The following is a 22,293-nucleotide window of genomic DNA, read 5'->3' as shown; positions in this document are numbered from 1 at the left end:
GTTCTTGCACCGCTACAAACCTAACAGTATCAACAGAAAATGGTGCTTTCGAGGGACAGAGATCTAAGGAATTACCAATTTAGGGAAATAATAGGTATATGCTAGTTAGAAAATTGTAATTATTTTATAATTTCAAACATCAGAGAGATATTTACGATAATGTCCTTATAATTTTCCAAGGGTATAATTTGTATAATGGTGAGGCCTTAACCAAACAAAATAAGGTACACCTTTAAATAGTGTCGAAACATGTTGTTTTAAATAAGAAATCTTTATCATAGCCTAAAAACTTACTTTATCTCTAATTATAAAAAATAAAAATAAAAATAGCATTGATTTAGTAAGTTTATGAATGCTTAAAAATTGGCAGTCTAAATAATATATTACAAAATATATTATTTATAAGACTTGATTTCTATTTTTTCTTATATATATATCTTAGACTTGAAAATCTATATATTACAGGACACACCATTTATAAGGTTTCAAACCGATTTTTTTTCACGTCTATAGTCAAGATAATCGAATTGACAGTTTTTTAACATCGTAACATTTCTAATGAATTTTTAGCGGCAAAAGTACCCCTAAAATATGATATGACTAAAATAACCTCTTCATTTATAGTTTTCTCCACGGTACACTTGAAACCCCTTTAACCGGGGCAAGACGCATTTGTGGTTTTTCTAGGGTTTATTTTCGTTCCCCTTCTCCTGTTAAACGGCCATGACCCATTCGTGAGCTTTCCTGCGTCACTCTGGTTTTCTGGTTTCTCAAACTCAATCTCAACCTCAAGCTTATTGTGGTTTTCGCATTCTGGTTGTCTGTCCAGATTGTCTTCAGGCCCTCCATTATTGGGTTTCTGCATCTTCTCGTTTTCTGGTGTTAACTGAGGTGGAATTTTAGGGTTTTGCGTTGTCACCATGGCCAAGTCAAGCCGAGCTCGTGCTGCTAGCCCTCCTGCTTCCATGTCTGGTTCTTCCTCTTTCTCTGGCTCGTCTTCTGGCTCTGATTCTCGCTCTAGGTCTCGTTCTAGGTCTCGCTCTAAGTCATTTAGTTCATCATCTCCTTCTGGTAGTGCCAGTTCCAAGAGCCGAAGCCCGCCTCCCCCAAAACGAAGGTACATTACCTCGTCAGTTTGCCACCTTTTTTTTTTTTCTTGTGTTTATTTACTATTTTTCTTGACTTTTACTTCTAAATCTTTCTTATTGGAATTATTTTGTGCTCTATTTTAGTTTAGATTAGCGCACATTACTTTGCTCAGAAGGTGGAAGTTTGTCATATTTGGAGAAAACTTTCTATGATTCCGTATTATTTGAATTATTCATTTTTTCTCTCCTTGCAATTTGATGTTCATGGAAGTTATCTTTTGAACTTGCTCAAGAAATTCATACATTTTATATGATTAGTTGGTCAGGTGGTCTTATAGATCCTTTGTCTCTATGATTTATAAGTGGATAGTTTGGGAACTGAAAATGATTTTGGAATTGCTTAAAAATTTCATACTTTATAGGATTACTTTGAACTGAAAGTTGTTTAGGTTAGCAATGACCCATTTCATCGCACTGAGACTAATATATTTGAATAAGCGAGGTTTGCTTATAATCTTCTTAATGAATGGGAAAGTATACCATAGTTTAATGGAGTTTGGTATATGGTATTCTGAAAGGCTTCTTCCATTGCCGGTTCTGAGGATGGACAGTAAAGATTCACCATAGTGAGCTGCAAAAGGCGGTCAATGTCCGCCATCAATCATTGTGGGTGGAGGATGCTTGTTTGGAGTACCATTTACCTACCATACTCTCTCTGTGAGATCTCTGTATCTTTCCCTTATTGAAGGTGTGGACTAGAAGCTTGTTTGATTTCAATTAAAGACATTGTTTGGTGGCTTCATGCGACGTCGATGACTTGCACTCCATGAAATGTGGATGACTTGCATTATCGATCTTTAAGATGAAATTATATTGGTTTCCTTTTGTAGCATGCATCATGGGAGTACATGCTGAGTTATTTCTATGTTTCTTTCCCTTTTTCCTTTGCCAGTCCTGCTGTAGCTGCTCGTAGGAGTCGTTCCTCACCTCCACCAGCTAAACGAGCTTCCCCCCCTAGGTAAATTCGTAAAGAAATTCCATGCTAGTCAATTGAATGTAATGGAGACTTATTAATTTTGAGAAATAAAATTTCAGGTTTTTAACTTTAACTTAATTTATAAGCTTGCCCCATGTTTGCTTTCTTAGCGATAAATACACCATTTTGCTTCAATATTGTCCACATAACTTTTATGACATGAAATGCTTTAGCAAATAGTGCATCATGGAATTGGTGGTTCTTCACGCGTTATAGACAGGCTTCTGGTGGTATAAAATTTCCAGAACATATATGGAGACCTTTACATAGTTGCCATTAATCTGATTATGGAGAAAATAAATGGAAAGCACTAGATTATATGACCTCATGGCCCTTGATCTGGAACCAGCAGTAAACTATCTAAAAGAAAGGAAGTACATGGAAAAGAAGCTTATATGAAGATAGGTGTTCTAGTAATTGTATAGGTAATTATTTTATTCAACATGCAAGGCTCATTTGCATTGTTTGTCTTACACACTTGGCTCCTTTTCACTTCTACTAAGAGTAATTCATCATGATCTGTGTCAGGATCTGCAGTATTATCGTGCATATCATTGATAGATTTTATGAACATATTTTTATTGACTTTATGTTAACGTTCATCAAAAAAAAAAACATATTTTTACTGACTTTCCTATAGCATTGTTTTATGTACTTTTTCTAGATGTTTGATGTGAGAATATATTGTAAATGTGGAAAGATGGTGTTCCTTAAGATTGTTACCTTTTGGGTTACTTGCTTTTATATAAAAACTGCCATTCCTTTTCCTCCACTCCCTACTTTGCCGTTGCTCTTGGTAATTCGGATTGTGATTGCTTTTGATATTGGATTTCATATTTCGTACCTCTTCTAATTAGTTCCAAGTAGCTCAGAACTTTCTTGTGATGAAAAATTTGGTTACATCTTCAACAAGGGCAATTCATTTTTTATTGGAATTTGCAAAGGCCACATTCACAATAGAAAATCACATGTGCTCAACTTAGACAAGGCTAATGCATTAGTACCTTTATTGGATGCCCTACAAACATATTGGATGAAGTCTTCATAGAGTTAACAGTTTCTCAAATTTCCTTCATGATACATACAATCTATTAAGCGTAGCCAACAATCTCCCAATTTCCCTCTGTTCCATTTGTAATCCTCCAAAACCTGGGTCCCCCCTGCTTTTCTATGTTGTAATATTAAGAAAATACCTACTTACTCTATAGGGACAAGTGGGACCATGAGTTTAAGATTTTGAAGTATAGTACTCTTGCCCTCTCCCTAGTGGTATTAACAACTTTTATTAACCACACATGATGTGTATTTGCAGTATCAAATTCCTTCTCAGGCAATCCCACTTCTCTACAGGTCCTAGGTTGCAAGATTTGGTTTCATGCCACTTCGCTAGGGGCATATCAGATTGCTGCGGTTCCTTGCCTCTTTCTTTGGGCTCTAATGAACTACTGTGTAATTAGGACTAGGGAAATAATGTTCATCTTAATCCATCTTCTGCCAATTACTTCTCTACACATACTTATGAAACTTTGTCGCATGTCTCCTTTCACTCTTCTCAAAAGATTTCAATGGGTAGTGCCTCCAAAAATTGCAACTCTTTATGGGGAAGGAATTGTGGCATTAGGTTAATCTTGTTGCATGTGATTTTTGGAAGCGTCCATGTATTGTCTAGGAGGCCATATTGCTAATTTCTAGCAGTCCATTATCTCATCTTTCTTTGTGTACATCATGTTGAAATTTATAAATTGGAAATTGTATTATTCACAATGAAAGGGTTCATGTCCCCAAAAGCACATAATCCAAGAATCCCTTGGCAAAAACTCCGATTATTCCCTTTGTCATTTATGTAAATGGTCCTCATTGACTAACAACTAATATCCTGTTTGTTTAATTAAGTTTTTAAGAAAAGGAAAAAAAGTCCTGTCTACCCTGAGCCTACATATCTTCGACCAAACCAAACATATGCGGTTCCCACATTCTAGGGTAACTCTTGTTGTATTCTTCTGCATTTCATTTGAAGTAGAATAGCGATTTCTTGTGTATTGATTGATTCATAGTAAATTCCTTTCCTCTTATCTAATAAATAAGAATGTTGCTTGTCCACAATGGCTGTTCAGGTTTTAAGTAGAGAGCTTCAGACACTTTATTTTTTCTACTTATTTGCAAGCCCTTTCTATTCAGATTTTTTTTCTTTTATCAATGAATTTTCTTTTATCTTTTGGCAGATAACAAGATTGGCGATTTTGTAAATTATCATAAAAAAAAAGATAAGGAATTAATTATATAGCATGTTGTAGCCCTGGGTATAGACAAACGGTGAGGTACATTGCATTATCAAAAATGACAAACTAAGATGTAAATTGAAAAGATATATGGATCCGTCCACACTATAGAAATAGTAGAAAGGCATCCCTTTTGTCAAGGTCCTTGGCATTTGGATTCATTCTTTTGGAGATATGCTGGAAGGAGATATTCATAAAATTGCAGTACTCAACTCAAACATCGCTCTGTTATTGATTTTATTTTTTCATTTAGGGGCATTTGGTAATTGAAAAGTGGAGATTCGAAGTGTGCAGAGATTAGGCTTCACAGAGATCTAACAAAGCTTCACATATATCAGGCTTCACTGCTTTACTTCGAGTGATAGAAGAAAGAGAGAAAAGGGCACAGTTAGAGAGATAGAAAGGACACAATTAGAGAGAGAAAGGAGTTAATAGGAGATATAGTACATAGAATGGAGCTAGAGAGAGAAAGGGCACTGTTAGAGAGAGGCTTAGAGAGAGAATATGTTTAGAGACAGTAAGGGAACATTTAGAGAGAGAATGGACTTGGAAAAAATGGACTTGGGGAGAGGAACTGCACTTTTAGCACTATCAGAGAGACGATTTAGAGAAAAGGGCATTGGATTGAGAGAAAAATGAGTTAGATACAGAAAAGGCATGGTTACAGAGGATTAGAGAGATAAAAAACTCGGCTAGGGAGAGGTGTTATAGTGCGAAATCGCACAGTTAGAGAGAGAGAGGTTGGAGAGAGTAAGGACTCAGATAGAGAGAGGACTTAGAGAAAGGGCACATTTGGTGGGAAGAATTTAGATAGAGAAAGGTCAAATTAAGAAAGAGGAGTCATAGAGGAAGGGCATGATTAGAGAAAAAGAGCATGGTTAGAGAGCGAAAGGATCTCTGAGTTAGAGATAGAGAAAGGATACAAAAAGCAGAAAAACAGGGAGAGGTAAACTTTTTAAGAAACAGGGTAACTGAATTTCCATTAGGAGGGAGGTTGGAGGCTTCAGGTTCTCATTTCTTGAGAAGCCAAAGTGCAAAACTTGCTCTCATGATTCCTGTGCATCCCTACTAGGAGATTCCGGAGAGCTCGGAAGGAGGAGGCAAGAGAGTAGCAGTTCACCCTCAAATATGAGGGGATCAAGGGTCTAACGTATTAAAGAAGGATATATTGACAATGCCTACTTTATTGGACTGCCAACTGTTGCAGGGAAGCGAACACAACTGCCTGGTCAAAGTGGGAAATGGAACCTATAAGGACCCCCAAGAAATTGGAAATGTCATTTCAAGCAACTTGCAGAAGGTATGTTAGGCCAAGTATATCCAGTTTCCCACTCTTCTCCTTACCTAGAGATCAGGCAGAGCGGTTAGAGAGCTTTCTTGGAAGGAGAAATCTGAAGGAGTGGCGGAGCTTGGTCAAGAGAAGGCGCTGGGACATAGTGGTTTCTTGTTGCCCTCTTCCCCAAATTCAGGGACACACTTGTCATGATTTCTTAGCACTTCTCACAGATTTTTTTCAGGGGCCATTGTGGATAGAGGGCTGAACTCCAGCTTCATTGATCTGGTTCCTAAGATGGATGCGGCTGAAGAACCCAAAGATTTTTGGCCCGTAAGCCTGCTAAACAGCTCCCATGGAATTTTATCCAAAGTGCTGGCCTTGTGCTTGAGAGATATTTTAAACTGTGTTATTTCTCCTTCACATAGGGGCCTGTGGCTAGGATAAGACGGATTTTATGTGGTGCTCTTATTGCACACAAATGCATCCATGTTGGGCTCCAGTCCAAGATTCCTGGTCTGGTATTTAATTCAATTCAGAAAACTTCCACCTTAAACCATCAAAACATCTGAGCAAAAAGTTCGTCATTGCATAGTGTCCTATGTGGACTGAAGATGACGATAGGATGCTAGGACCAGATGCCTCCTGAGGCCTTCTAGGCAAGACGGGCCTCCCATTGACATGGATGCCTCTGCCAAGCTTGACAGGCCATGGGAGAGAGGGGGCCGTCAATTTGGTGAACAAGAACTTGAGGCAGATGGCTTTGCACAAAGGATAGCACAATGCTTCTATTAGTGTTTGTTTAGCGTGGGCAGATGTTGAGAGGCCTGGTTTGAAGCCGTGACCTTCTCATAGCCTTTACTAAAGGGAGTGTTAATCTCTCTGTGACATTTACCTGCCATTGTAGCGTTATTCCTAATGGCTTGGCAGATTTGCTTGGCAAATCTATAGCGTATTTAAAACCCATGAAAAGTGCAGATGTTCTCCTTGGCCCTTTCCAGTTTTTTGTTTTCGTCAAAGTCCACCTAGTAATGAGATTCTATCAGAACTAGAAGAGTCTTTTATCCTGGCATCCTTGGTGCAGAAACTGAGCTGTTGAGGGTTGATTCCTTGGAGTGGGGGGATGGAAGCAGACCCAAAATGCCTGCTGGAAGTGGGGGGAGAGATTAAGGGGGACTTTGTTGGGGAGATGGCCTGGGGTGCTAGGATTTGGTAGTTGAAAGTGATCGAGGAAGGTTACCTGTACTAGAAACTAGACAGGAAAGGAGGTAGGAGCATGGGGTGAGATGAAATAAACAAGAAGCCAAATCTGGAGGAAGTCTAGAAGGGCCATGGAGGGATAAAATAGAAGGTCATTCCTTAGTTTTGGATAGGAAACTGTAAGATTCAATCCTGCTACCTTGTGGGCTAGGTTAATGCTCCAAATTGAGAGGCTATTTATTGGTCATAATCTTGTTTGGAATTATTTCATTGAACCTATGGACACTTGTTTGAATTTTTCAAACTTTGGGAAGTCTTTGTTGAGTTTGGTTTGTCTCGAAAAACGTTCAATGTTATTGGTGTATTTGACAGACCCCTATACTTGGGCTTGTGTTGAAGTTTGATTTTTAACATGGCTGAGAATGGGTTGTTTCTATCTGTAATCCCCTGTGTCATATGAAGCTCTTCAGCATGCAGTCTACGAGGTGTATCTACATGGTGTGCAGAACCAATGTTCTTTTCTGAAGTTGTATGACAATATTACTTTTGGCTCCATATCAGCGATAAAAGTACAAAGAGCCCATAATCATAGAAATGAAGGAACAAAAAAATACTGTTAATTAGTTTATTCGTCCTTTTCTTTATTTATCTAATATCATTAGTACTCTTTTTGCCATAATTATACCAGTCTTTGTATTTGGAGATATTGCTTTGCTAAACTACAAAGTATTTAATTATCCTGGTTGCTGCGTCTTTGATGCTATTGCAATTAATTGGCCCAGTCATTGTTGTTCTAAAGATGTTATTTTAAGATTTGATATTCCCGGATCCCTAACATATTTACATATGAACAGGAAAGCCTCTCCAGTCCCTGAGTCAGTGGTCCTCCACATTGACCAACTCACTAGAAATGTGAATGAAGCCCATTTGAAAGAAATATTCAGTAAGCTTATCTGATTTTTTCACTTTTTTGATGTGTGCGAGTTTAATATTTTCTTTTTGATCTTTCTCAAATTTTTTTTGCTTTTTATGTAGAATGAATAATCCATCCCGAAGCACCTAATCCTACATCTCTCCTCCAACTCTTTTTTATAGCACCTTATATCTCTCTTGATGTGTAGAAAGATGCTTTATATCCTGTCAATCACAAAGATAAATGTGCTTTGTATTCTATGTTTCTCAATTTTAAAATCTTCTTATCAGGCAGATGAAAACAAACTAAGCTATAGTTATGTAAATTAATATATTTTTCTTGAGTTTTTGTGTCTCAAAATCTTAGTGGATAGTTATGGAACACTTCCCAGATATCGATTTTCTAGGTTTGCATATCATTATATAACATTATGAGTTTTGTCAGTTTTGAAGTTGTTTCTTGCAATTTTAAACTACTGAACTTTATTTCTGCCACACTGCATAGGTAACTTTGGTGAAGTGGTTAATGTGGAACTCACAATGGACCGAACTGTAAGTTTAAGAATAGTAATATCATTCCAACGTGTTCATGAGAAAAAATGCTCTAAGATGAGAATGTGTAGGTGACAATGTGGTCTTGTGCTTGCAGGTCCAGTTGCCACGAGGCTATGGGTATGTTGAGTTCAAGACAAGAGCTGATGCTGAAAAAGCTCTTCTTTACATGGATGGGGTAATCTCAGGTTTAACTATTAGAAAGAGGTTAATGGAAGTATGGAAATTATTGGCATACTGAATTCCTTCTCTTTCCAATTCAGAGTCAGATTGATGGGAATGTTGTTCGGGCACGGTTCACCCTACCACCACGCCAGAAGGCCTCACCACCACCCAAGGCAGGAGCAGGTCCTCTGAAAAGAGAACCTCCTCCAAGGGATAGTACTGGTGCAGAAGTTGAAAAGGATGCAGTGCAGCGTCCAAGGGAAAGTAAGTGATTCATTTCAATGACCAACAGTGTTTTTGGACTCAGCTCGGCCAAGGAACTTTGCCCTTGGCTGAGGTAAGTTACTCGGTCACCTGAGTAACTCGCCCGAGTCCAGTCCGGTTTAAAGACAAAAAAATAAAGACCATAAAAACAGATACATATATTATAACTGCCCATTTTCTTGACGCTAAGCATGAAATGGCTTTTCGGTTAGCTGAGCGGCCTTTGGTAGCTCCATCAGCGAAGGGATCTCGGATCGATCCTTAGGGGTTCCCTTTTTGGCATCCTGGCTCTTTTTTTTTTTTAACCTTGAAAGGTTTAGCTATAATAAAAAAATAAAAATTAGGTGGTGTATGTAAGGCTGGAATTCCCAATGTAGTGAGGGTAACCATGCGTACAACCCAACAAAATATTTGAATTTTTTGAGTCAAAAGAGGCATACTATAATATGGTCTATATTCTTGGTGTACAGTGAAACTTGCCTTGCCCATAGGGCGAAGCTGAGTCCGGGAACACTATGATGAATAAAATTTATTCCTTAAGTTTACAGTTATTGCTTTCAAAATATTTTTATTGTAAATTTGATTGCAAGGGTTTGATGCACTGGTTCACCTAGTGCAATTAGTCAAACCATAAAAAGAAATGTATATAGTGGAAGTAGACATGTCTCAATATTTGAATTGAAGGTTAGGTTGAAAATTTAGTTTGCCTTTTACGATTGTTTATTGATTGGTCTGAAATCCAGTTCAATTCGACATTTCTGCTTCCATCATTTGGCAAAATAGCAGTTTTGATTTGTACCTTGCATTCAGTTGCCGTTTTGCTTGATTGAGAATATATTTTGATTCCACACAAGTATTGCACACTTTCCAAACTCTCTAGTCCTCTATTTGACTCCCTTTCTCGCTCTCTCTCTCTCTCTGCTTCACAAAAAATATGATTTAACCTCACGGTATAGTGGCACGCTTTCCCAAAGAATACCCTCCCCCACCCTCTTTTTTCTTCCTCTTCCCTTTTCCCTCACCCTTCTTCCCTTTCCATTTTCTAGAGTTTCAAGGCTGTCTTCAAGAGGTTTGCATACTTTCCATGTCCCAATACACTCAACATAGAAATGCCATATAATTGGTCAATTTATGGAAGATCAAAGTAAAAACAAAACAAGTTGGTTGACTTGTCACTTGCAAAGATTTACGTGGCATTTCGCTCTCCTGCTTTGCAGCTTCGCCACGTCGCAAACCACAACCATCCCCTCGAAGGAGATCACCTGTTGGCCCGCGGAGGGGGGAATCCCCTCGGCACAGGCCTGCTGATTCTCCCCCTCGTCGACGCAACAACTCTCCTCCTCCTCGTCGCCGAGTGGAGTCTCCCATTTACCGTCGTGGTGACTCTCCACCTCGAAGAAGACCTGCTTCTCCCGCTAGACGGCGCTCCCCATCTCCTGCTCATCGAAGGCACAGGTCTCCTATTCGGTCAGTTGTCCATTCTTATTGGCTATGTTATTTGATGAAGTATGCTATACTGCAGTCCCATGAGCATACAGTCGATTACTCCAATGTGATCTCATGGTAAAACCCACAAATGGGTATGATCCTAATGGTGTGCCCTACTCTCCCATCCCCATCCACCATTCCCATTGAAGGTGGTGGCCACAATGGACTGGTTTTCATAATTCCAATGGAGAATGGTTCATTTAGGTGGCCATTCTTGTTGTTGAAGTCAATGAAGCATACTAAATTCGACGGCCAATAGAGGACTGAAGTCCATTGGGGTCATCAAAGTCTATGAAATGATGGATGCTGATGAATAGAGTACGAGCCATAGGAACTGGTCATGATACCTCAATGGTGGGTCTCTCTCTATGTTCTTCTGTCCATTTCATCAAATGTTGATGGTCTGGATCATCTGGTTCCTTTAGTTCCTTATATGGGAGGTTTTCTCCTAATGCAAGGAAATGTGCCAGTCCAATGGGCTAGGAAAATATTCAATTGGGGCCATGAACACATTCAATTGGGGCCATGTTCTAATAGATAGTGCTCGTTCGTGTGAGAGACCATCCAACATATCATGGATGGTGATTGATCCAATGGTGGATAGTTTTCTTGTTGTCCCTTTTTATAGTCAGCTTTTGCAACCATTTATCAGCGTTCATGTTCTTAGGAATTGGTTGTTTCAATGTGAATAAACAGTTTTGTTCGTGACAGGGTTTCTCCACGAAGAGGTAGAGGCAGTCCAGTTGGCCGCAAGCGTTCTCCTATTCCTTTGAGAAGGCGGTAAGCTGGAATAATGGAATTCTGGTTAATTTTGGCTGGTAGTAATTGACCTTCGCATGTTGCTGTTTGTTTTGGCGGTAGCTGGAGGGCTATGACTATCTTTTTGTGGATTCCTTTTTGTTACTTTCTCACTGTATGGGATATAGAATATTATTAAGTCAGGTACAGTAGGTAGTAGTCCTTTGAAATTTCCTGAACGCACACATTCTGTAAGTATATTATGTTCCATTCTGTAAGTATATTGTGTTTCTTTTAGTTAAGAAGGTATGATTTGTTTTGGGGACAACTTCCTAGGTTCAAATTCTTCATGCAAGCCGGATGTTTACCTCTAGACTAAAGCTTAAGGGATTTTTAATAACCATTATCTGGTGTATGGAGTGGGATTTGTTGGTATCCACTTATGTACTTCGTGAAATTTTTTGTGACCTTTTCCAAGTTGTATTGTCCATTTCTTTTTTACTTTCTAAAGGACCTTTTAAATTTTATTTGGAGTGCATGAGTAATTATTGTATCAGTCACCTTTTCTGAAACTATGTTTTTGTAATATTAGTTTTTCATTGATAAGAAAAACACTTTTGCAATATTTCTCGTACATGTGATGTTTCTCATAGAAGCTGTTTAATTTTTCAGGTCACCTCCCAGACGAGCGCGTAGTCCGATTAGGAGGTCTCCCATAGGACGTCGTCGCAGTCGCTCTCCAATTCGCAGGCCAGGTCGCTCTCGCTCAAGATCCATCTCTCCTCGCAGGTAAGAACGAGCAAAATTGAGCATGTAGCCGCTCATAAACTTCATATTCTTTTTAGCCAAATAATGAAGTTCTTAATTTGCATATATATTAGATAAAACCACTCATGAAAGGGAATAGCCAATCGATTTCATTTCATTCCACCTACGCTTGGGCGTTACAACTGTTCTCAGAAACTCCATATTCTTCTTGTTCAGATAAAAAAACTACTTAATTTGCAGACTAGGTATATGGAGAGAGAGAGAGAGAGAGAGAGAGAGAGAGAGAGAGAGAGAGAGAGAGCACAAAAGGGAATAATCCATCCACTTTATCTCGCTCCACCCATGGCTGGGCATTAGAACTTCTCTCTCTCTCTATGTGGAAGGGGCAGCAGTAACTCAGTATTTCATATATTGTGTCCACTTTGCCCTTCAGTCCTCTCAGAAGGGTCAATTCAGTAATATAATCTGTTCCCCACATATACTTTCTCTCTGTCACGTATAAACTTTCTCCCTCTGTCTCATATGGGTAGGTGTGTCAAAAGGCCAGGCCCAGCTGAACTTGGTCAAGTTCAAGCTTGGCTTGCATGACTGGAGGATGGGCTTGCTCGTGGCTTGAGCTTTGCTAGAGCTTGTACCACCCAGTTGAGTTTGGTTTGATTTAGGGGAGGGAAGCGTGAGCTTGGCTTGGTTTGGTTTGTTTACTTAAGCAAGCCCATGGAGAAGCCAAATCATGCCATAAGCAAGCTGGTAATTGAGCCAAAACAAGCGTCTATAATCATGCCCAACATAAGCATGCATCTACACTACCTGTGCTTTTCCAAATGTCATGCATAAATGTTATATTGCTATATATACTAATTCCATATAATATACCATATATACTAATTCTAATATATTCAACGAAGTTGCCTCAGCTCGACCTTGGCTTGATTAATAAATGAGTTCTGCAGCTTTGCTTGGCTAAGCTTGTCAAGCTGCAAAAATATTCTTCAAGCTTGGCTCATTATAAGCCAGGCTGAATCGGCTTGTGACCTGGCTTGTGTTATTGACAGTTGACACCCCTACTTATTGGAGCAGTTAGACAAAATATGATCTCTGTCAATCATCAAAAAAAGAAAAAGAAAAAGGCATTTCTTCTGTCAATATCTCTATCTACCGTACAACTGTTATCCAGCTTATGGAGTTTGATGTTTATTTCTGTTCTGTTTGCTTTTTGGCATGAATAGTAGGGGCAGGGCAGCACCTCCACGACGTGGAAGGTCCACCTCATCTTCATCTGGATCGCCAAGCCCCCGCAGGGTTTGTTTAACTCCATGTGTTACATGTTTTTTGTTTTTCTTGGCATAATATATTGCATAATGTTATAAATTTGCTAAATATTAGGTGCAAGCTTTGTTTTCATATGTTTATGATGATGCCACAGGGAAACAGGAGGTTGTCTAAAAGCCGCAGTCCTAGAAGGTGACTGTTTTGCAGTGGGGCAATCTCATTTTCTCTTCTCCAGTCCTGATTTCCTGATTTTCTTTGTTATTGATGCCATAATCTCTCTCTCTAGGCCTGGTAGAGGACGAAGCAGTAGCAAGAGTAGTAGCGGTAGCTCTCCCTCACCAAAACCCAATTAAATGTTAGCTGGAGGTTTTAACAGGTAAGGTAAGTATTCTCTCTCTCTCTCTCTATCTTTCTCTAGATTTTGCTGCCCTTGGGTTATAATTTAGCAGCATTTTGAGTAATTGGGTGGTGCAACATGTGAGTACATGGTATTGGAGAAGTTTTGGCTCAAGGAATGTATTACGAATCTGCTGTTTCCTATATTAAGTTTGGAGATTAGAAATGCTATTTGAGTGATTAAAAAAAATGGTTATGTTTGCCTTATTTTTGCTTCAGCTTTTGTAGCAATCTGGATTTTGAAGCATTTTTTTTTTCGGTACCTTTGATTGGTTTGCTGCTTAATCATATGGACCAATGAAATACTTATGTTTTGATACATAAGAAAGTTTCCATTCTATTTTCTAGATGGATGAAACGGTTTGATAATCAATACTCCCTTTTTTTTGTCAATTCTGTAAGAGGTAGATCTTTCTGGATAATATCCAACTACATTTCTCCTCTTTGAAGAGAGGAGACAAGTCTGATAGCCTTGAGAAGTGCTTGTATTTGTTGACTCATTTGATGGTTTTTCATAATATTCCCCTGCCAAAAAGGAGGAAAAAAAAAACAGCGGGAATTGCGGGTATTGGTCTCAAATATTCTGGTGTTGGAGAAGTTTGTCTATTTTTTTTGGTTTGTTTTGCCCATTTGAAAACCTTGTGATTCGGATTTGAATCACCGTTCTAGACCGGGGATTGGTTGGGATTGAATTGAACCAATGCTTCCCTACCTCCCCCAAACACCCACTCGAAACACACAATATTCACTTCAAACCTCAAATTTTAATTTTAATTTTTCATTTTAGTCCTAAATATTTATTGGATTGTCAATTTAGACCAATCTGCATCTTTCCGATCTAACGATCTGGCACGAATAATTTGGATGATCCACTCCACCAATTCGAGTTTTAGAACATTGGTTTGGCCTTTGAACAAATAATGGCTCTTAGTTTCTTTGCTCAAGGTTCTTTTGCATAGTGGTTAAAATGAAAAAGATTGATTGTTTTTGGCATACAGTAGATGTACAACTATGCCAATATATGAACATGTGTCGGTTTCGTTATACAGGTGGAAATGTATTAACTTCATATGCCAATGTATGAACATGCACGTGTCCGTTCCGTTTCGTTATACAGGTGGAAATGTATGGAAATGTATTAACTTCATAGTACGATCACGCCAAGATCCCTAGATACCCTTCTTAATAGGCTACAAGAAGTAAAATGGGCCAAGATCCCTAGATGACTAGATGCCCTTCTTAATAGGCTACAAGAAGTAAAATGGGTTCGGACTGGGCCAAAAAAGAGCTGGGCAAGGCTAAGGGCAGTGGAATAAAAAGCCATAGAAAGTTACCGTGGAGAAGGGGTTGGGCTGGGCCAGGTCTTGCCCCACCCCGCGGGCTGTAATGGCCTCGCCCTCAGGCCCGCCCAAGTGTTTTTGGGCCGGCTTAGGCCACATGGTACATTGCCACCGTTAATCGTGACCTCGCCGAAGGCAAATTGTATCATGCTCCATCCTTATATTGTGGAATGTGAATTAGTGCATGTCGGTTATATCACAATATAACAACTTGATGCATGGTAATAGTGCATATTCTAGGGTTGCAAATGACATACTTGTAACCGAATAATGCATAGAAAAAAGTGCCTACTACTTGACAATTTGCAACGATATGTCTTAGGCTCAATACCACCTACAAAGAGTAACGGCTCTCCCCACTAACTCATCAAGTAAAAAAAAAGGCAAGTTACGCTTCCCATACAATATAAAACCTTTCCCCTTTTTCCAATCCTCCTTTTTGAATGGAGTGTTAAGATTGCTCCAATCACAATGTTCTGCCTTTACATTATTTTATTTTTAATTTTTTATGTAAAATATTTTGACATCAAATTTTGAGCTACCAATCTTCCATTAAACCTGTGCTTTTAAAAAATATAAAACAAATATTCTCAATAAAATAAATGACCAAAATACTCTTCAAAGCTTCAAGAGGTCTTTTGATCATTATATTTTATCGAAAAATTATTTTTAATATATTTTTTTTATAGGTGTGTTCCAATGAGATGATGAAACACACCAAATTTCATACCCAAATAATTTGTATTAAAAAATTAAAAATAAATACTGGATCTGTGATCAAACGGTGAGTGACTCATTTGATCAAAATTGGATTGTGGAATGGTAGAGGAAGCATAGGTCTTCTATGCTGTAGGGGCAGAATAGAAACCTTTCCCAAAAAAATATTAATAGAGCTTTTTTTTTAGGAAAAGAGCTGGGGTTTAATTAGTTAGCTCTTGACGATTTGCAATGTTAGGTCCTAGGTTCAATTCTTATGAATGGTAGGGGCCTTCTCCTCATTGATTCACCAAAACAAAAAAAGATGTTTAGTAATGATACATATTCAAATTTTAGGCATATTTGGATAAATTTTCCATTAATTTTTTTGCAACATCCGGGCAAGTTTATAATCAAATTAGAGAACCCGATGTGGGGAGCGACCCCTTCATACAGCTCCACTTCTGCTTGACTATGAACAATGGGAAAGAAGTATATTCTGTGGGTGACCCCTGAATATAAATTAGTTCAATAAAAAAATGCATTCTATAAAAAGAAGCACTAAATTTCATCTTAGGAGCAAGAATGCATGTCACCAATGTCTTTTTAATGCTTATAGCGTGTTCATGGGAGAATGGTGGACACTTGCTTCCTCTGGCAAAAGAGTTGTTTGAAAGAGAGTTTTGGTGTGTAATTTTAAGCTTCACCTAAGAATCACCATATTATTTTAAGGGAGTGATTTATATAAGGTTAAGGCCCTAACAATCAAAGTAAGGAGTACCTCCAAATAGTGTCGAAAGATGAACTTTCAGTAGCGAATATCTTACAATTGTCTAGAAATTTATTTTCATTTCTGATTATAAAATTTAAAGCTTCAAAGATAGGTAGATTGAGCAGATCAATAAACATCGAAAATATTGGGAAGTGACAGTCTTGATAATGCATTACAAGATGCACTATTTCTTGGACTTAAAATCTATTTTTTCTTTCACGTCTATACATATTGAGGAGGTTTTTCAACATTGAAATGACCTCTTGTAATGAAAATTTGAGATGCAACTTAATTTGATTGTTCAGGGCCTTAATCCTATATAAAGTTTTTCATTATTTAAAGGTGAGATTTGCATGGAGCCGAGGATCTAAAAATCAAAGTAGAGCCCACCTTTAAATAGTGTCGATAATGTCGTTTCAATATTAAAAATCTTTGTGATAGCATTAAAATTTATTTTTATCTCTAATTATAAGATTTAAAGCTTAAAAAATAGTGTAGATCAAGCAGATCTATGAAAACTTGAAAATTGACAGTAAAAAAGTACGCTACAAGATGCACTATTTTCAAAACTTCAAATCTAATTTTTTCTATCCATGCATCTTGATGTCGAGATGATCGATTTGAAGAACAAAAAAAGCTCTTCTAGTAAAATTTTGAAGTAGGCTCTAATTTGATTGTTTAGAGCCTCGGCTCTATATAAACTTTTCCCTTATTTAAAAGAACTTTGCATGTGAAGTTCTTCAACTCTTCAAAATTCGATGATCCTTGTTCAATCTTCGGGTGTTATTTTCCTGGTTTTCCTGGTTCGAAGTGTGTGAGTTGATTGTATTTTTTTTTTGTCTCTTTTTGGGAGGTCACTAGGTTCATTAGGTAGCTTAAGTTTTTCCCCAGGGAGCACATGGACCATATACTCCCCTAGGAGTTGAATATCAATCAACGTAAACTTCTTGAATAAAATGTCATTGATAATGGGGAAATTGCAAAGTTTCTTACAGGAACAATTTAACACTTTACTCATATTTTTTATTTAATTTTAAAATACCCCTAGAAAAATCACATGGTCTAAAATTTTGGAATAATTGAAAATGGGCAAAATATTAAAAATAGTGCATTTCTTGATGGTATTTTGAAAAATTTTCCTTCGTAATATCATCCAAACAGGTTTAGGTTAAACTTGGACTCTGACCCTGGTTGGGACAGGTTTAAACCTGGATCCAACTTGGACCCTATCAAGATATAACCATCCACTTCGGGGCCAACCCTAAACCCGACTTGACTTGGCCTTGTATTTACATTTGTATAAAGTAACATGTGTTGTAAAATTTATAACATTATTTTTATTTTTTTATTTCTATACATGGAATCCACCCAACCAGACTTAGTCGGGTCTGGCTCCATGGACCTGCACCTGACTCGGGTAGAGTCCAAGTTTAACCTAAACCTGGTTGACCCAGATCCGACTCGACCCATTCCTAACCCTACTCTTAGAGTATCATAAACCAAACTCCGTTAAATTACTTTCAATAAAAACCAACAAGCATCAAGTGTGAATACCATAAATCATCATCATCCATGCCTTGTCCCAAGATCACTTTTTTACTGCCCTGACTATCGGATCATAATAATAGAAATAACACGTGAATACTTGTTTTCAATTTTCATTTTTTTTAACAATCAATCTCCAACTACCTGTTGTTAGAGACCAAAAGATTTTATGCTCTAAAGGAGCATACTTACTTTTGATTACTCGGTTAAAACCCAACTTATGAGTGTTTTTAGGACTACACAATAATTTGGAGATCTAACATCTTCAACCCCATAGACTAAAACTTCATGAAAAAAAATTCCAATTCGCACTTTCTACATGCTTGAACAAGATAATGTCTCAAAATTGAATATAAACTTGTGGTAAAAAAAAAAAACAAAAAGATTGAATATAGACTGTACAATTTTTGGAGGATGACATCTAACTGCTAGATGCATCAAAGTCCAAATTTTTTTTGTCGAAAACAATCATCTAGTGGTTTTTAGGTGGTTCCCAAAATTACAGATAAGAAAAATCCTCTTAAGCAAGCCTTTTGCTCGAGGGAGCAAATGTATGGCACATTCCTACAGGGGCTTCTTCTCCCTCTACCATTTACTTGTTTCTCTGTCCAAACAGGATAATAAATTGCTCTCTAAAATTGAACCAAAGGGGTTTGGGTGGGAAATTTGTTTCATTAATGAGTGCATAAACTATGCTCCCATGGGAGCACACTGTGCATCTCCCCCCTTGCTCAAACACCTATTTAGGAGAATTTTCTTAGTATTTAATTTTGGGAAACATATAATAATTACTAGATGATTATTTTTTTAAAAAGTGAATTTTAAGTTCTATGACACTTAGATCTAGCCATTTAAAATTGGACGGTATCTATTGAATCTTGAGACATAATTTTTTTTTTAAATACCCGAGAGTTTATTTTGGATTTTTGTTTTGCCACTATTATTTTATGGATTGTAAAATCATCCCAAAATTTGCGATCCAAAAAGTATCAATGGCATATATTTTGCCTTGAGGAGGAAATGGATGGTATCCTTCCATAGGAGGAGGACAGTTTTTGGCTTTATTAATTGCAATACCAAAGGGGTGAGCACAAAAACCATGGAGATAGCTTTGTATATTATATAAGGGTGCGGTTTTTATAAGGTTGCAACTTTAAACAATCTAATTAAGGCGCACCTTAAAATTTTAATTTTATTGTAAAAAATTATTATTATTATCTTAAAATCTATTTTCATACCTAATTAAAAAAAATTTAAATTTCAAAAATAGTTAAAATTAAGTAGATCTATAAATATATGAAAATCTTGAAAATGGACGGTCTAGATAATGTGTTGTAAGATGCACTATTTCCGGTACTCAAAAACTTTTTTTTTCATATTCATACATCTCGATGTCGAGGTGATCAATTAGAGTGTTTTTTCAACATTAAAACAACATATTCGATAGATTTTTGAGGTGCATATGTGCTTCTACATTTTAAGGTTGCGACCTTACATAAACTTTTCCCATTATATAATATTTAATATTTAAAAGATGGATGAAATTAAACATGAATAAAAGAATAGATAAAAGGCAAAGCTGCCAAAATAAAAAAAAATAGAGAGAAGGAAAATGAGCTTATCAATTAGGTAACCAATGATGTAATTGATGGAAATAATAGTCATAATATAACATGGTATCTTCCCTTGGATATATGATCCCTCCTAATAAAAACTTAAATTTCAATTTCTTTCATTTTAAAATACTCATTTAAATGTAGATATTAAAATTTAAATACATAATATACTGCTAAATAGATTTATTTATTTATTTATTTTATTTTTATGGATCAAGTATATAGTTAATTCTTAAGGGAAAACAATAGGCAATACTTTTACATGCAAATGGGTGATGTAATATAGTGCAAAAGTTTAATATTATGCAAAACATAGTTGTAGACTGCACAAGTTACAAGATATATCTGCATTTACTCGCAATTCTAAAACTAACAAGACTAATCAAAGTCTGATCTACCTTAGCTCGTATTTAAAAGTAATACTTAAACAGTCAAGAGAGGTAGGTTCCGTCGAATTTAGATCTATAGAGAAATTAGTTTTAAAGATCTATTTTTTTGCAAATTTACCGCCAAGCTGACTTACGTCATGTGAAATCCGAAAGAAATAAAAATAAAAGAAAACATGAATAACATAACTACTAAAATGAAAGACTTAAGTAATGATAAAATCAAAGAAAGTAATAAAGCAAGACAAAATAAAGAAAATAAAGCAGAAAGGAAAGAAGGAAACTCGGCACCAATGTGCAGTACCAGCTTATAGAGATTTTTTTGGGATTTGAGATCTAATGTCATTTTTTTTGCCAATTTTGATTAAAAAAAATATTGGTGTGACAAATCATGTAATATTCACTCTCTAATTTATACAGGAACTTGCCTATTTTGGGTGATTTGGTTTCCTAAACTAACGATTTGGGATTTCTAAATATGTTTGACTTCTTAAATTGGGATATTGTAGATCTTTGGCATATTATTGGAATATTTAAGGTTGGACTATTGTTTGGGGTTGACTATAGTTCAGTGTGTCATATAGTAAACTGGGATAATGTGATTTAGAGTATTAGAATTCAGAGATAAAATTAAATTTGGAGAGAATTCAGTAGCAAATGTTTCAAAACCTGAATAGGTGGGGTGGATAGTCCACCCTCAAAATAATGTTGAGGATTGTTAATTTTGACCATTATTTTTTATTTTCTACACCTACAATTTTTTTCTTTAGTAGAATGTGATGCAAACAGCAAATCCACCAACATATAGTTTAAATTTAAGTATATAGGGCATATGAACTTGCCAAATCTTTTGTGTGCATTGGACTCTTGATTTGGATCACATGCTTTTAATATGACAGGCATTGGAGTAACATACTTTTGTTGTGATAAGTTTTTATTTTTATTTTTATTTTGGCTTTGAGCTCTTCAAGTATTTCTCTTTATAACTTCCAACAAATTTGTGATCCTAAAATTTAAAAATTAAAAATTGAAGATAAATTTGTTTAATAATTTAAAAAAGTTAGTTATTACGTTAAGTGACAAATTTGTTATGGTATTGGAAGAGACTAAAGAGGTATATTGATTCTAAGTAATTTTTTTTATTTTATACCATATTAATTAATATTATAATTTTTTATTTGACAACCAAATTAATGATGTGCATGATCCCGCTAGTTCAGATAAATCTATAGAATGTAAATTGAGAGAAAGAGAGTCAACTTCCTTTTAGATTTTGTCTAAATTTTTGATTTTCTGTTTTTTTATTTACTGCATAAAAGATCAGTCCACTTTCGTATATACAAAGCATGGTATTACACTTTGTTTTCAACTTTTATTTATTTATTTATTTTCATTTTGGTTGTACGGGTTAAAGTGGCATTCTCATTTTTGAATCCCAGTTCTTTTTTCTGGTTTATTGGATGGGTGTTAGTTTCTTTCACATATTTACTCACTTTTCTTTGATTTATTTTCATATATTCCGTTACATTCTTGCACCTTGCTCTTTTGTAATTTGAATATCAGTTTTCTCCAGTGTTGTTTTTTTTTTTGCTCTGATCAGTATTTGCAAAACCCGCTGGGCCGACCCGGACCTGGCCGGGTGAACCCAATTTTGTCATGTTATAGAGTCTATTGCTAAACAATCGGTCAATTATTGTTTGTTAATATTCGAGAGAAAAAAATTCAATTAATTATTTATCGAGTTCCTTTTGAGAAGTCTAAAGCGTGTTTAGCTTTAATTTTTTTTTTTTTTTGCACAGATTTGGGATTTTTTTGAACTATAATATTTTTAATGTTTTATACTTTCCATTCGTTCTTGAGCTTTTATTTTAGTAATTTAGATCTTTTATAGGTTTTATTTAGTTCTAATTTTAGGCGGAAAAATCTGGTAAACCTGTAAAGTTTGTTCCTCTGCTGAAATTGTAAAATTGTAATCTATTTAAAAATTGTGATCTACTCAAGCAAGTTCGACTCTCCTTTCTACTCCTCTTGCCATGTTTGAGAACACACCTCTAAATCTCTACTTCTCCAACATTACTTGATGTCTTAAACTTATTTCTTTGTCGTTAGTTGACAAGTTTTTCTTTTGTTTCATAAAACTTATTTCTTTTTATATCTCTTATTCTCTTATTAGAAATACTACTTTGTTGATTTTTTTTTGATGTTTCTGCAGGTATGGTTTTATTGACTATCTTTTGTATTCAACTTCGATTGTATTGAAATTGAATTTTTTTTGGATAATTTGGCAAATCAAAATAATATTTTTTGCATCTATTTTATATGATGCATTGAAGTGATTGGATGTGGCCTCAGATCTATCTGACGATCAAATATGCGATGCCAATTTGTCCAATGTCTAATGCCGCTACTAATCAGTCTTAGTGCCTTGGCGGGATTTACAAGATATTATGTTTGTTAAATAGAATATATGGATATTTTGGGAGATGAAGGAGAAAGAATCCAATCAAGAA

General features: G+C 36.3%; 1 protein-coding gene across 6 annotated transcripts; it reads left to right on the top strand.

The window, feature by feature from the left end:
- The first annotated feature begins 654 nt into the window (after nucleotides 1–654).
- Nucleotides 655–13,635, top strand: SR45 (arginine/serine-rich 45). Of its 6 annotated transcripts, none has more exons than XM_011630292.3 (12): nucleotides 655–1,117; nucleotides 2,041–2,106; nucleotides 7,731–7,819; nucleotides 8,294–8,340; nucleotides 8,438–8,518; nucleotides 8,604–8,769; nucleotides 9,987–10,236; nucleotides 10,969–11,037; nucleotides 11,668–11,784; nucleotides 12,993–13,062; nucleotides 13,187–13,224; nucleotides 13,319–13,635. In XM_011630292.3, the coding sequence occupies exons 1-12, from the start codon at nucleotides 921–923 to the stop codon at nucleotides 13,383–13,385; spliced, it is 1,257 nt and encodes a 418-aa protein (XP_011628594.1). In that variant the 5' UTR covers nucleotides 655–920; the 3' UTR covers nucleotides 13,386–13,635. The 6 variants fall into 6 exon arrangements, with proteins under 6 accessions (XP_011628594.1, XP_011628593.1, XP_088706988.1 ...); XM_011630291.3 differs by having other exon boundaries at nucleotides 12,990–13,062; XM_088850862.1 differs by lacking the exon at nucleotides 655–1,117 and adding an exon at nucleotides 1,667–1,805.
- Nucleotides 13,636–22,293: the final 8,658 nt, after the last annotated feature.

The sequence above is a fragment of the Amborella trichopoda genome, chromosome 11, assembly GCF_054954075.1.
Source record: "Amborella trichopoda isolate Santa Cruz 75 chromosome 11, AtrichopodaSantaCruz75HAP2 v2.0, whole genome shotgun sequence".
Lineage (NCBI taxonomy): Eukaryota > Viridiplantae > Streptophyta > Magnoliopsida > Amborellales > Amborellaceae > Amborella > Amborella trichopoda.
The sequence above is the reverse complement of the archived record's forward strand: the minus strand, read 5'-3'. Positions and strand labels throughout refer to the sequence as shown.